This window comes from Anas acuta, chromosome 13 (assembly GCF_963932015.1).
Source record: "Anas acuta chromosome 13, bAnaAcu1.1, whole genome shotgun sequence".
NCBI classification, from domain to species: domain Eukaryota; kingdom Metazoa; phylum Chordata; class Aves; order Anseriformes; family Anatidae; genus Anas; species Anas acuta.
In genome coordinates this window covers 8,847,913-8,863,974 of record NC_088991.1, presented here as the reverse complement: position 1 = coordinate 8,863,974, position 16,062 = coordinate 8,847,913, and the positions used below count along the sequence as shown (strand labels likewise).

General features: G+C 38.5%; 1 protein-coding gene across 7 annotated transcripts in view; it reads left to right on the top strand.

Annotated features, from left to right (window-relative positions):
- Nucleotides 1-16,062, top strand: part of AFF2 (ALF transcription elongation factor 2) — a 363,897-nt gene that overhangs the window by 340,835 nt on the left and 7,000 nt on the right. For all 7 annotated transcript variants that reach the window (XM_068697361.1, XM_068697362.1, XM_068697359.1 and 4 more), the window contains exons 13-19: nucleotides 525-759; nucleotides 2,677-2,816; nucleotides 3,342-3,405; nucleotides 6,734-6,870; nucleotides 9,958-10,029; nucleotides 10,384-10,477; nucleotides 13,917-13,966. In XM_068697361.1, the coding sequence (XP_068553462.1) occupies nucleotides 525-759; nucleotides 2,677-2,816; nucleotides 3,342-3,405; nucleotides 6,734-6,870; nucleotides 9,958-10,029; nucleotides 10,384-10,477; nucleotides 13,917-13,966 (792 nt within the window). The remainder of the gene's footprint in view (nucleotides 1-524; nucleotides 760-2,676; nucleotides 2,817-3,341; nucleotides 3,406-6,733; nucleotides 6,871-9,957; nucleotides 10,030-10,383; nucleotides 10,478-13,916; nucleotides 13,967-16,062) is intronic.

Here is a 16,062-nt window from a genome sequence, read left to right as displayed (position 1 = left end):
GGTCAAATAATTATTATCTTGTTATTGTTATGGTTATCATTTTGTACTTATAAGTTGTTTTTTTTTGTTCACGTGGCATGTGCTATTACATGTTTTTGCAAAGGTTGCTTATGTGGGCCCTAATGCACCTCTTAAAAAATGCTTAATGTTAAACACGTAAATAGCCATCCTTGATGTCAAAGGAACTAACCCTGGGCATAAAACTTTTCAGCACTTTGCTGAGTCAGAACCTCTCTGACCTCTCAAATGAAGACTGACTCAAATTAGCATTTAAAGTGGGTGCAATTTGTACTAATGCACTGGAAGTCGTCCTCCAAAGTAGGAGGTTTCTGCAGCCATTGAAAAGGCCGAAAAGGCATGGGTGGCTCTTTTCTGTCTGCCTCTCTCCTTTTGACTTTGCTTCTAGGACATGGGGGATCACGGCACGTATCTGAGGGTAGAGCTGGCTTTTCAGTAAATAAAATCTAGAGCTTTGTGCTGTGGAGGATTAACCACGATTGAAATGGTTCTTATCTGTGTCCCAGGAACAGCAGTAGCTCAGTGAAGAAGGTGGCAAAGAAAAGAGAAGAGAAGCTGTTCCCTCCTCCGTTATCCCCCCTCTTGGATGAGCCTGTGCACCGGCGGCACAGCAGTGACAACAGCTCCTTCAGCCAAGAGACCAACATCACAAACACCTCTCAGACCAGCAGCTCTTCCTCCTCTGTTTCTAAACACAGAAAGAATGAAAATAAATCCTCTTCTAACCCCAAAGGAGTCTGTGTAAGTAACAGACCTCAGTTGCTGGAAGTGAACAAGATAAAATAAAATTAACTTAGCTTTGTTCTGTTTGAATTTTTTTCCCTGTATCTATTTTTAAATCCTTATGTAGTTTTGCTCTAAAGCAGCAAGGAGTGAGATCTTTGCAGAGCTTTTTAGGTCAGCATTAGGCATCTACATGGTGTTGCGTATCGCTCTCTGAAACACCCGGGGTCCCTGAGCCTCAGAAGAAAGCCTTTGCAGCCACTGCCTGGTTGTAATTATTTGCCCAACTCTGTAGATACAACAAGTATATTTTGCAAGTAAAACATCGAGATTTTTTTATATCTTTCTCATGAATCATTACCACAAATTATCAGGCAAAATTAAGCAGTATAGTTATACTGAATGTTGTGGCCTAAACTGAACAGAAAATAAAAATCTAACAAAAATATACCTAATCTAACAAAACACCTAATCTAACAAATATACCTAATCTAACAACAATATACCAAAAATATACTCAACACAGAAATGTCTTCTTGCAGGTTTGCAGCCTCCCAGCTATTAGTGGTGAGGTGTATTTGCACCTAATTTCCATGAATTTTGTAATAACTGTTAGATATCACATAAAGATAATTTTTTGCCCCCCAGAAAACACCATTCTGTTACGGCCATGTCCCTACCAAACATTTTCATATAGATATTACTTTCTTTCTTGCCTTTCACCAGATTCAGATGATTTTTTTTATTTTTTTTTTAGCTAAAAATATATGAAAAAGAGACAAAGCTAGAAGCTGCATAGCAAACTAATTAAAAAAAATCACATCAGTTGGTCATCCTCTTCAAAAAATAAAGAGGGAAACCTTAGTTTTCTGGCCCATTTTCAAAAATAATCCTCCCACTAGAATTTCAAAGGTATCACTTAGGATCGAACTGTATTTTAGTATCACTGTCAGAATTAAAAGACAAGAAGGGAATTCAGCCACAGAAAAGGACAAGTGTAGCCCCATTTTTCACAGTTCGCCGCTTTGTGAGAGGTTGTTGCCATGCTCTGTAATAGTAAAACTCAGAAGTTGCATTGGAACATAGGTGACAAATCGCTTCACCTTATTCATTCATCCCTGTTGCTTTCTGATACCGTTGTGTCACTTCAAGCTGCGAGAGTAATACACACACCTTCAACTGAAATCAATGCCAAAATGAACTGCGTATGTCAGCAAATAAAATATGCTATGTAAACAGCAGGGCCACTTCCTCTCACTCCCAGCACCTCCAGTCAGATTTATCCTTGGTGTATCTATTATCCTGGTACCCAAAATATTTGTCTTCTAAAATAAGCTAGAATTGTTTTATTAGTTCACTGGTTCATCTTTAATATAGTTTATCTGTTGCGGACATAGCATGAAAGTTGCAATTGCCTGATTTAAGTGCTTCTGTTATGCTTCTGTTTTTAATCAATACGGAGTCACAACTCTTGACTTCTGCTTTCCATTCTTCTCCCTGTTCTGTGTAACAAGGGTGAGGATACTGCTCCTTGCTGAAAGCTGATCAGAGTTTACAGACACCTTGCAGTTACCTACAAATTCTATAGAAAAAGGTGACAATAATGTGATCCACCTCAAATGAAGTCATTTACATCCAGCCCTTCTGCATTAGATTTCCCCATGCTGGCTTTAACGAGTGCCTCCAGTCAGAAGTACTGTGTAACCTAGGCTGGCTTTCACCTTGGAGTGTAGGGAGATGAGTTTAGGTGAGGGGTCAGTGGTGCAGTCACAATGCTTACTTAATCTAATAGGCTCATTAGAAAGGATGGAAGGCGGTTTCTTGAGGTTTCCAGGATGCACTTGGCTACATATGCATGCTACTTTGCACCTTAGTTTTTTCATGTGTCTATATGTTTTGAATCATGAAGAATTAACAGCAGTCCTTTTTTTCTAGGAGGAAGAATCCCACAATGCACCAACAGCCAATGCTCTTCTTGATACCAGCCATCTAGAAACAGACATCTGGTCTGCGATGCCAACTCTTTCTAATGGGAATTCTGAGCCCAGAAGACCTAAAATTACATTTGATGATGTGTAAGTACTATTGGATCTGTGCTAGTTGCATGTTAGATACTTAGGATTTTCGTACAAGTAGAGCTCCCAGTGAAAGACCTTATCCTTGGTTTTAATGCTAACACTGGGCACCTGCGTGGATAGTGCTGCACAGTGGCACATACAGTTTTAATCTTTACAAATGAACTGTTGTCACTGATTAATGAAGTCTCTGTTGATAAATGTTTTCAGATCATGAATGTTGGCTCACAGTAATTCTTCTTCATTTTTTTTTAATTAGTATAAACTATTTTTCCTTTTCCTCTGTTCAGCACATGTTAATGGCTCCTCTGGGTGGCCAGTTTTCACAGCTAGTTATTTTGCATTCAGGTCACCCATCAAAACTTTGCATACAGTAACTTCAGATTAATATCAGGTTAAGATTGAAAGAGATAAGTGGGTGTATATATCTAAATTGTTCTTGGAAGCAGTCAGCATTTTTTTCAAACAATGTTTGTCCAACTGTATGAAAACAAAGACTTGAAATAATTGATTCTGTCTCTTAAGGCTCCACAACGCAGATTATTACATGCAAGAGGCTAAGAAGCTAAAGCATAAAGCAGACGCATTGGTAAGATTTCAAGGCTTTTTTGTCCTTTTCCACTCTGGAACTGGGTATTACAAAAATGTGTCTTCTGAATCTCATCTAAAGCCTCAGAAACCAAGAGGAACTCTGCTATTGACTGAAGTATATTTCAGACTGAACTCTATAAACAAACTGTTTGCAACCATTTGACCATCAGGCCAAAGCCTGAGCACCATTCCTAGACTTTAATGTGTCATTCCCCAAAAAAAGAAACTTTTTGCAATATCTGGTATCTCTTCTGGGGAGAAGCAACAGTCATGCTGTGTGCAAAGGATGTAAGATAATATCTAAAATATTATGTGTTTTTGAAATTTGTCTTCATACTCACTTTGAGCCCAAACCAAAAGTGTTGAAATACTCTGTAACAGAAAGCTAAGAAAGGCAAATCACCCTCCACCCCATAATCAACTGGCAAAACTATTTGATATTTCAAATCCAATTGTTTAAAATTTACGGGAATTGATTTTTAAATGATGCACTCATTTTTATTGCATGCTATTAGGCTGGTAAATAAAGACTCAACAGGCTTTTTTTTTTTATTCCCCCAAAAAAAAATCTTGCAGTGAGGTAATTCAATGCTGGGAAAGATTTTTCCCTCGTTTTGGCCCAGCTGAAATTCCAGTAAGATTGACCTAATTTTGCAAAGGGTTTTGATAGAACTACCTAATCTGCCAGATTGCAGTTCTGTCATAGTTTATTCAATCCAAGATATTGCTAGTGCTGAAGTGCCATTTATGGCCACTTGTTTTGCAATAAGAGCCTTGCCCCTCTAAGCTACACAAAGCGCAGAACAACAGCTCATTTATGCAGGCTAAGTGGAGCTTGGCTCACCTATTTATTTAAACTAAGACATCTAAAACAGAGTGTGGCTATTCATTTCACCCCTCCAATTCTTTTTCAGCTGTAATTTGGGTGATTATTCACCTCTCACTTTATTATTTGGAGGTTTTGTGTATGCATATTACGTCATTCCACAGCAGAGATTTTTGTAGCTGGGAAGAAGTGTTTGTCAAAAAAGAAAACAATAGCATGCTAAGTTTTAAAAATTAAAGGAAAACTGCTCTCCCTCCTGCTCTCTGATGGGCTGAAGGAGTAAAGGAGAGTTAATATGCCAGGCTACCTGCTTCAGGTCACCAAGGTATCAGCTGTCCCTCCCAGTGCGCCTATTTGAAGGAGGTGGCCCACACTGATCCCTACTGGGCAGCTCAGAGCATGTTCAGTCGGAGCCCTGGTGCCTGCACATGGGGAAGGCTGGCAGAGGCACACTGACAACACCTCCAGCAGCTGGCTGACCTTTACAGAAAGCACACGTGGCACTGGCACAGGGCTGCCTGCTCCACGCTAGCAAATATTTACAGGTTCAGGCTCCTGGTGATGTCAACACACTATGTCAATCCGCTTCCCTCCACAGCCTGATTCACTCGGAAAGTGTTGACCTGTCTTCCATCCTCTTACCTTGGCCTATGCCTTATGGAATTAGTGGTGTTTCTCAAGCAGAACTAAGAGGAGCAGGCAAGGCACATCATGCTGCTGCCTGCAGCCCAGCCTTTTCTGTCACTAGCTGTTTGACACCCCAAGTGCTCTTACAGGAATGTGAGGCCATCCGCTACAACACAACTTGTTGGCAGACGTAAATACCCGTGAACAAGCTGGTTTTTTTCTTTTTTTTTTTTTTTTCTTTCTGTCGTTCTGGTATTTAGGTCTCAACTCCCCACCCCCATACAGCTGCACACAAATTATCTCCATGTAGCACATTTGCTGTGCAAACCCATAGTGTTAGTTGTTCTAGGGAAACAATTGCTTCTGGTTACTTGGTGCTGACATGGCAAAGATCACACAGAACTGAAAGATGTGTGGCAGTGGCTGGAAAGATAATGCACGTGACCTCAGAATGTGTCAGTAAATGAAAATGAGATGCGTGATGATGCTGTTTCTGAGCTTGTATGGAAAAGAGAGTTCTGGTGAAGGTCGGGGCATTTTGCATCACATGGGAGTGACCCCATGAAAACCTGTCCTTGTCTGGAACAGCAGTGAGGAATCAGCTGATTTGGACATCCATTTTTTTGCAGCGGCCACAAACTGTACCATATGGAAGAGATCTTGGAGACTTTGCTCTGTTCCCAGCTGTGCTGTGATGGGCTGGAGTAATTCCACCTATTCCACTAGAGTCAGTATAGAGCAAAGGGCAGGATGAAATCCTATTTCTGGCTCAAAGTGTACTAAATCTGTTCACAGTCAATTTCCTTTTTTTGTACTACATGAAGTGTTCTTTGGAAGACCTGAAGCAAGGAATTTGAAGTATATGCTTAGTAGTAGCCAGCAGAGTACAGGGAAAACATAAAAATATTTCCCCTTTTGTGATCATTCAGGTAATACCTATCAGTTGTACAAAGGCTTTGTACATAATCAGTGTGAAAGAGCAGAACTTGAAATTAAAACCTTCCAGGAATGCAGAGGGAAGTAGTTATAAGGAGAGCTTTGGAGTAGCCACAAAGCCAAATATACTGTTACCTTGAACCAATATTAAATGTTCTGCTTAATATATTGCTAGGATAGGCTTCCATTTTTGTGAATGGAAAACATATGCAGATGCATCAAAATATTTTGATAAAGACATACAAAGAAAATTTTAAATGACTTAAAGTATATTGGATCTCTTATATCAAATGCCACATTAGTAGAATTCTTACATCCAGCTATCAAAAATTGAAAATGTTAAATACTATTATAAAATACTTCCTATAAAAATGTCATATATAATATTCATTACACATAAAAAAGAAATCAGTATGTCTAAGTCAGTTTAATCACAACCATTATGAGGGCTAAAACCTTTCGCAATAAAATCCTAGTAAAATAAAATATTTAGCAGTGCTATATTTTTTCCTTTTTTTTTTTTCATTCCTCTCTTTCAATCATCACATAAGTGATGAGATTTTTTTTTGTCAGCAGTCACCACAGAGAGTGACATCTGACATATGGCATGGAGTTGTTACTTAACCCTTGCACAGCGACATACAAACTTCGTATATTGAGGAGCAATATGGATTTGTCCAAACATGCTGAGTGTCCTTCATTGCCTGTGTAAATCCATGGATGTCAATTGACTTTCCTCTGTGCACTGCCTGGCCATATATTACCTGAAAAGACTTTGCAAAAATACAGACCTTGCTTTAATTTCTGTGTGCAATTCACCCTTACCTAGTGGCATTGCCTTGCTTTCATCCTAATGCTCGTGTTGCTTTGTATTATGATCTGTCTACCTAGAAATTAAAGCTGAAGGATTTTCTTGATTGTGTCATTCCCATTTCAGCTGGAGAAGTTTGGCAAAGCAGTGAATTATGCTGATGCTGCCCTCTCCTTCATCGAGTGTGGGAACGCTATGGAGCGAGATCCATTAGAAGCTAAATCTCCATACACCATGTACTCGGAGACTGTGGAACTCATCAGGTTAATGTCCTTTCTGTGATCATTTTCATAATCTCATTTCAGTCATAATTAGAACCTGCTATGTTTTAAAAAATATCGTTTCAACGTATTAATGATTTGTCCAAGGCATCTTCATCTCAGAAGTCATCATAATTAGTTCTTGCCATTTTATTAATGTCATGGAAAATTTATAATTGATGGACACTGCTTTTATAAATTATCCCCTTTAGAGGTTATAATGTGAGTGTTATAATTTGCAATATTCATAAAATTAAAATTGAAATGTAGTGGGTGGAAGTAAAGTATAGTAATTTCACTGTTTGGCAATGACACTTGTCTTTTAAAAGGTGTAGTTTTATAATTCAAAACATTAAAGTGAGTCTATCAGGATTTCTATTACAAACCCTGTTTTTAGAGGTTTATAACTTGGCTGTTAAAAAAAGCTCTGAAGCCTGGCACTTAAGATCATAATCAAAGATGAAGCTTTGTGCATGTATTGTGTTAAATAAGTATACTTTTTAATGATAAAAGAGTGCTAAACAGCTGAATTAGTTTTAATACAGTTTTGTAAACTTGTGGGTTAGAGTACAGATGAATGAGCCTTACTAATAAAATACCCGAATCAGTATTTGGAAATCTGCTACTGTTACCTGTAGCTATTTAATAGCGTGGGCTCTGTGGAAATGATGGTCTCCTGAGTAACTAAGGTTTTGTTTGCTTTACTTGCACAAATTACCAAAGTGAAATCAAGCAGGATTAAATTTACCTGTAAGTAGAACAACAGGATTTTTCTTCAGTGTGACACATCTTTGCTTTCCCCAGTGTATGCTGGGAATATCATTGGTAAGTTGGTGTAATTACTGGCAGTATACACAAGAGGAAGAAAAGGAAGCAAATCAGACCTGTAAATGTTTGTTTTTTAATAGGACAAAGGTGGGGCTTTTTGACATACAGGATTTTGACATGCCAGATTAGCTATTAAAGACTGCCAAAAATAATACATGTTTTACATTTTGAATAAGTAGGTATTTACATAATAAAATGCATCAAATCTGAAGAAGCTCTTACTCTCAGGTAAATAATACTTCTGTTAAATATTTAAAAACGTGTTTTAACATCTTACACTTCTTTAAGAAGAAGAAAGTCTAAAGAGATTATTCAACAAAAACTGATGTTCACTCAACATTTAGATCCAAATTAAACCCTCAAGAGCAGTGGAATTAAGAAAATCTGCTTCATGGTGCTGAAACTCTTTATGCACTTTAGCAGCAGATAGCTCAATACTTTGTGTGCTGATCTACACAACTACAGTCATATGGCATGATAAACTGTAGGAATATTCTTTAAAGAAGTGAGTGCTTCTTCATGGGAAACCACATTTATTTTTATTTTTTAAGAAAACCACACAGCACAGTTGAAAACCTTGTTCTTCAGTCCAGCAGTCTGTCTATTCAGAAGTGGATGGATGGAAAATCTTCATTCATTCGAGAGCTGCAAAACGTGTGCCAGTTACCTTAGAGAGCAGCAGCCCTAGGAGTAGCTCACAAAGGGATGATCCCTGCAGCTTTTCTCCACGTGCAGTGCTGGTGCTGGATGGAGTCAGATGAGTCCATCCACAGCTGCACCTTGGAGCAACTGGCCCTCAGCCAGATCAAGGGGTTCCTGGTAGTTCCTTTATCAGCACAGTCCTACTGTGGGCTACATGATAGATGGATCTTGGCATGGAAGCAGCACCTGAACTATTTCTGAATTGCTTTTTTGAATGGCTTTTGACTGTGCAGAAATTTGGACTTTTTTTTTTAGGGTAGACCTTTTCTAGCTCCATTTATGGTGTGGAGACACACAGTGGACAAATACACAATTCTTGTGGACTACAGTGGGTGCTGAATGTACAAGCGAAGTATGCAGCTTTCTTAGCATGTCTCCTAATGTTAACGTATTTTTACTGTGGGCTATGAAACAGTAACTCCTCCCTCTGTCGGAGGCCCATTTTTTTTTCCCTCAAAGAAAGAGGAGCATCAGAGATCGGGCATATCAGAGACATGACATTCAAAGGTGTTTGGGTTAATGATAATGCTAAACTCCCTAACATAATACTGAAAATCCCAAAGAGAAATACATCGTTGTGTTTGATCAGACTCATTCAGTATGACTGAAATAACAATACCGAAGAGCAGGTGAGAGAGGACACGGAGGAAGCACATCAGGTGCTGTGCTCCAGCTGCAGGCTGGGGGCTGATGATGGGGGTAGCGGGAGGAAGGCAGCGTGAGAGCAGCACAGCTTGCCTGCACTCCATTACCTCCTTGTAAATGAGAACTCATCAAGACTGCCTGGATACCTTAAAACTTTCTTACGCAACGCTGAACCCTATTACTTATTCTAACACAAGTACCTGTGAAATTGCATTAGGGCTCAGAACAATGATTTTATGTGATGAATTGATTTTCAAGAGACTAAATGCATGGCATGAAGTGTGCTCAGTTAAAGACAAAAGAAAGAGAGAGTGAGAAGGTAGAAATACTCAATCTTTGAACATACAAATGCTGGACAGCATCAGTTCAATAGAGAGGGAAGACAAAGTATACAAGATTCAAAGTCATGGACCTAAGAACTTAAAAAGCTGTAAACATGACCTTTCCTGTATTTAAAACCACTTTCTATATAAAATACATTAAAAGCTTTGGAAAAGCATATATGAGAAGGATGAAGAAGGTATTACTCAAGGCCAAAGTATTACATGTAAAACCTTGTTACACATTACTCTACTCTTCAATACATATCGGGCCAAGATCTTACGCTTCTGTCCAGTGCTCATCAGTTCTGTTTGCAGGGCTCAGCCCAGATGGCTACATATAACACAGCTAACGTGCTCAAGAACAAGTCACCTTGTTGGCCCCGAAAATGGGTTGGCAATTTATTTTAGCCCACCAGATTTTACATGGTGCTTTCTGTTGAATTTTGTATCATCCTACTGTTATGGAACAATGTGATCATTACCCATTGTGGTTGGAGAAGTTTATCTATGTGTAGCTGTTATTTTTTCATTGTACCACCAGTAATCTCAGAAACATCTTACACGTTTCTTTTCGCTTTACCTTTTTGACAAGGTATGCCATGAGACTCAAGAATTTCACAGGCTCTTCTGCTACAGAAGGGGACAAGAAACTAGCAGTTTTATGGTAAGTCCCACTGCGACAATGAGAAGCAGCTAAAATCTTAAGGAGGACTTTAAAAGTACTGAATTACTTAAGCAGCTTACAGAAGATCATTATTCTTGTTTTCCATTAAACTATTAAAGGATAACTAATGGATTTCTTCAGCAGCTGACTAAACATTTATTCTTCTAATTTATACTCTTATCAAGATGGGATTTTAATGCTTTTTACCATTTTTTTTATTTTTCTCCATTTGCTTATATTTCAAAATCTAACCTTAGAACAGAAACTGCAAAATATAGGTCAGCTTTTTTTTTTTTCAGTTCATAGGTTTCATTAAGCAATGGAATTAACATAATCCTTTCCTAATTACCACAGCTACCGATGCTTATCGCTTCTCTACTTGAGAATGTTTAAACTAAAGAAGGACCATGCTATGAAGTACTCCAGATCTCTGATGGAATATTTTAAGGTAATCTTTATTCTGTTTAATTTATTGATGTGAAATGAAATTCATACCAGCAGTGAGAGCTCTCACAAGTATAACTGCATGGCTCAGAAGTCCCACATTTAACCTCTCCCCTGGGAAATGCAGGCAGGATGGCGGCCAGGGAGTGGGGACAGAAGTGATTTGGGGGATTTTTGGATTAGCCACTTGATTCAAAAGACCATGCTCAGCAACTCTACTAAAATAACATTATTCTCAACGCCATGTAATGTTTATACAAGTTTCTGTAAAGGAAAATGATTCTTTCAAGATTTCAATGTGCAAGTGATTATGAGCTGACCCCCAATGAACCATAATAAAGCAATTATTTAGGCTTTACTTAGTCAAATTTAGATTTAAATTCAGCTAGATAAGCTGAATCTTATTGCACACTCACAGATTTTTCAGACTCTTCTTTGACGTCATCTATCTCCAGTGTAAGTCTACTTGCTGCCTTGTAACTTCGGCTCAATAGGAGCTGCCTTTAGCACTCTCCTTTTATTTCTGAGGAACTTCAGAGTGGGGACCAAGTGACTGTTATGACTCAGTGATGTTTTCCTTTACCTTGTCAAATGCTGTTTATCCAGTGTAAGAACAAGTTCTCACCTTCTCTAATTTGGGAGAACAGAATCTTTCTGCAGTTTCCCAAGGTTTTGATATTTATATTTTACTAGCTAATGCTGTTTGAAGTATACATTAATTCTTGTACTTGATTATTATATATTATTTTGCAGTTATGTAATTGTACTGCTATGACAGCCCATGGGTCTCTTTCTTTCTTTTTTTTTTTTTTCAGCCTCTTTGAATTTGGCCCAGGTTTTGACATGTTAGTACTGCAATGCACTAAACATTGTACCACTGCAGTTTTAATATTTTCATACAAATAGTCATAAAATGGTTATTCTGTTGTAAAAGTCCAGCATGATCTCATGCTAGGAACCACCATTCAGCCCTGACTTCACCATTATTCTCAGTGTGTGCGTATGTCTGTAACTTCAGTAATATTTCTCTTCATCTTCTGCTTAAATTGAAGATGTCCTGAAGTCATTAGGTGTTCTGTTGTCTTCAGTGAGTTTTCAGTCAGGGATTTGTGCAATAAAATTTCAACTAGACACATTTATAGCCTCAGCATTTTCATGAAGTGCATTCCTTCCACTTCAGATTTTATCCAGGATGGGTATAGGCTGTCTCTTACAAAAATGATTATTAGATAAATCATTTGATAAACTTTAACTGCTGAAAGCAATGATTTCTTTTTTTTTAAAAAAAAAAAAGTGGGGTGATTTTCTGTTCCCTTAAAGCCCCTTTACTTTCTCTGACTGTGCAAAGAAAAGACTGTATGTGCAATGAAGAACATATTATTACTGTCAGCATAAGACTGTTTGACTGCATCTGCATGGAGAATCTGTTTTAATGTAAATGAAAATAAGAGGGGAAAAAAAGGTAATAAAGTAGACATACCAAAAAAGCTGATTTGGGACTTTCCAGTTGAAGCTGAGAATTTCAGCTAATGTTACTGTGCGTATGCTATGGGCCACTGTAACTCATTTGCTAGAAATAGTGTTTGAGCGTATACAATTATATGTTCAGGATCTTTTTGTAGGGAAGACATCCAAGGAGAAAAGACAAGAATGGGAGCTGTTAACTATGTATTAGTTTTGTATTGCTGCACAAAGTTCTCTGTTCATTGGCAAGAATCCGTAATACAAATTAAATGGATTAGCTATTTTAATAGAGTTGTTATTCAAAGTTTTGCACAATTTTAATTACGGAGAGCAACCCACTGTTTACAGCAAAGCTGAAGAGGAGTATTTTTATATAATTGTTTTTCATACTTTTCCTCATAGGAACTTTGTCCAAATTGAAACCATTTGGGAACAGAACTGGTTCTGATTAATTTCCAATTAAAAGTCTCAAATTGGTATTTTTGACATTTCAAAACAGAAAATAACCTTTTAATCATAAAAAATAATTTTGAAATTTAGAGAGAACTTGAGTTATAATATAGCCAAAAAGATAAATGTTTAAAATTGAAATAGAACTTTTTAAAATCAGCAGAAGTGACATCCTTTTATTCATTCCATCTATGAGTTTCAGGAAGATGTTTAAGTTTTTGGAAAATGTGTTGTCACTAGTCCTCAGCAAAAATATTTCAAACATTCTAGTTGTCAAATAACTACCTCCCATCAAGATCTAGTCTTGAGATACTCTCTCCAGACACTGTCGGGAACAATCCCCAGACAGTAGAAACTAATCTCAAAGCTGCTGCTTCATCTCTGAAGGCTTTCCAGGGGAGTTTAGCATCTCCCTCTTTCTTATGTATGAGTGGGTGGCAAAAATACACAGTACATGTGCTCTGTAGTACAGAACGTTCCAGTTCATGCTCACATCTTTCATAAAACACGGTGGCATGCTGTACAGGAACATATAACCATGGCCAGTGTTATGGTTTGGGCATTTTTTTTCTGCTTTGGTCAATCCTGTTTGGCAAATTCAGCTATGTTTTAGAAGTCGAGCATAGGATTTTACTGTCAGAGTCAGCTGCATGTCCCTTGTCTGCTCTGTGCTCCATTGGATCTCTGTGCCTCATGTGCAACGCCGTGATTATAGTAATCAAATGAGTCTTGTAATAATAACAGTAATACTTGTATTACTTGCAGAGAACTTGTAAAATTTGATTGAATTTTTACTGTGTGCTGACTTCTTTGCAAGAGAGCTCAGAGTGATTGTTTTCAGAGAGCACACACAGATAGCTTCAGCCCTGATCCTACCGCTTCTTACAGGAACTAGAAAAGATACTATCCAGTCTGAGCAAGACTGGAAAAAATCTGTGCTTTCTTGTTGCTGGGCAGTCTTTGTACTGGGTTGTACAAGGTGCCACACAGATGTGAAAGGCAGATAGAGTAAGCAGGTAAGGCAAGTCCATTTGTGCAAATAAAATACATAAAAATAAGAGCATTCAAGCAGATCCTTACTTAGAAGTTTTATTTCTATCTGAATCCCAAGCCACCTTCCCTTGTAACTTGGGAGAATTGCATTTTGGTAAGGCATCTGCAAGAGTTCCTTTTGTTTCTGATTAAAAATTGCAGGTCCCCCTAAAGATAAGGAGTCATTTGCACTCTGAAGAGCTGACTTTGTAGAATAAGTTTAAGTGGTAATTAAACCAATTCTTTGTAAACTCTGTCTGATTTTACCAAGGCTTTGCTGTATCCCCTCTTTCATCAAGTGACTTTTATGCTGCTGGTTGGAACCTACCAGTCACCCACCAGCCGTTTAATTATGAGAGTGATGTGCAGTGCTGCTGTTCTGATACACGCACTGCAGCTCTTCCTACTAAAGCACGGAGTGTTGAACCTTTAGTCATCAGTATTCATGTACTTCATCTTACATCTCCTTTATTTACCTTTTGGTTTTGTACTTGCAGAACTCTTCAAAAGCCTCACAGGCCCCCTCACCTTGGGGCGGCAATGGAAAGTGAGTATTTTTTGCTATGTATTTCTGTCTGGGACCAAGTGTTTCTGGGGAGGGAAGGGGAAATGTTTTGGTATCTCTAAAGACAAAATCCAGGCCATGATATGTGGTTTGGGAGCTACAGGTATGTTGCAAATATCCAGCAGGTAGAAAATGTTCTTCTGGGCAACAAAATTGATCTTCATGGATAATGCTCAATACAGCTGCCTTTGGCTTGTGGGGATAAGTTTCCTCTGGGCTAAATTATTAACCCGTGTAAGCCATCCACTGTGGGTGGAAAGGAAGAGCTGAAACACACCTTCTTTGTTCAAAGCTCCCGTAAGTCTAAAATCAGCTGTGGTGGGTCCGTGCTGAATTCTTTGACAGTTTGCTTCTCCAGCCAAATGAAGGCCATAAAAATATCTGTTAATTAGCTAGCAAGTACCATGTCATTTCAGGAAGCCAAAGTAAAGTTAACCTTCATTGCAATGATTTTTCAATGATTCGTTCAGTAATGAAAGACCAATGAATTTTTCATTGATATATGGTAAGTGCTGATTAATAAAACTGAAGGCATAATAGTGGTAAAAATGTTAGGGCACTTAGTCAACCAATTATCAGAGGCTTTATACTCATGTTAAAACATCCTTGCTTCAAATGTGAAACCAGAGTAATGCAGTTATGGTCTGCTGTTCAGTGAAGGCGCATTGCTGCTGCAACCTTGCCTGTATCTTGTGACATCCATTTCCACCTGGCACACATTTTTCCTGCTCCTTCTCCTGGTCACACATACAGATAAAAGAAAGGAGAAGGACTTTACCTTTATTTTCTTCTTTATTTCAGTAGTCTGAAAATGATTATTGGTAATGGTCTCTTTCTGGTGATTCATAAGAAGAAATGACTGTTAGGCACTCCTGAGGAGCCAACTACGGAAACAAAGTAATGCAACTGTAGAAGGGGTTGAAATTTAGCACACAAAGAATTGAAGTTTTCATACAGACTTTTTTCTGAATCTATGCAAAACCAAAAATTGTGAAATTTTTCTTGAAGAAAAATATTGTCTTACATAATTCAAAATATTTTTTAGTGTGCGTGTGTAGAATTAAGTATAGATTGTAATACAAACTAAAGCAAAAAAAAAAAAATGCTTTAAACAAAAACTGAAAATGTATTTTAACAGTGGAAAAGCAAGCCCTAAATTAAATCATCCAAAAATCTCTACAACCTCCTGAGGAGGAGAAGTGGAGAGAAAGGTATCATTTTTTTCTCCCTTGTAGCCAGTGATAGGAAGTGCAGGAACAGCACAAAGCTGCACCAGGGGAAGTTCAGACAGGACACTAGGAAAAATGTCTTTACCATGAGGGTGGTAACCAGAACTGGCTTCCTAGCGAGGTGGTTGATCCCCCATGCCAGTCAGCATTCAAGAGGCATTTGGATAATGCCCTCAAGAACATGTTTTAACTTTTGGTTAGCCCTGAAATGGTCAGACAGTTGGACTTGATGGTCTTTGAAGGTCCCTTCCAACTGAACTATTCCATTCTATTAAGCCAGTTGATCGAGGCTTTTAAATGTGAGTGAAACCTTGTATTGCAGTAGAAATACAGTAAGGGTCTACATCAAGTTTTAGTGCCAAAGTAGACCACTGGAACATCACACCTCTTTTGTTTCTTTAGAAATGGCTATACCCATCTTTTATTACTAGAAAGAAGCACTTAGAGGGGAAGAATAATTAATATGACAAGGTCTTGTTGTAGTGGTGTTATTAAGACACCAGTGACCCGTCCATATCCAGGCCTTCTGACCCCTCTGCCCTCCAAGTGACTCCAAGCTGCCGTATATCCCAGGTGTGTCCTAGTGGGCTCAGGGCTTGCTGTGGGCCTGATGCTGCCACTGGTAGCACGTGCTTTGCCTTCCTCAGGGCTCCTGGCTCTCCAGATCCTTTTTATTCTCCTGCAAATTTGTACCAGGTGGGAGGAGAAGTCACACTACAGAGAGACCAAACACCGTCAGGGTGTGGCTGGGGACAGAGCAGCAGCCTGGTTCAAGAAGGGGAGGCAGCAGGATATTCTTAAATCTTTTTTTGAACAAAGCAAAGCTTATCTATCGCCATGAAGTGTTGT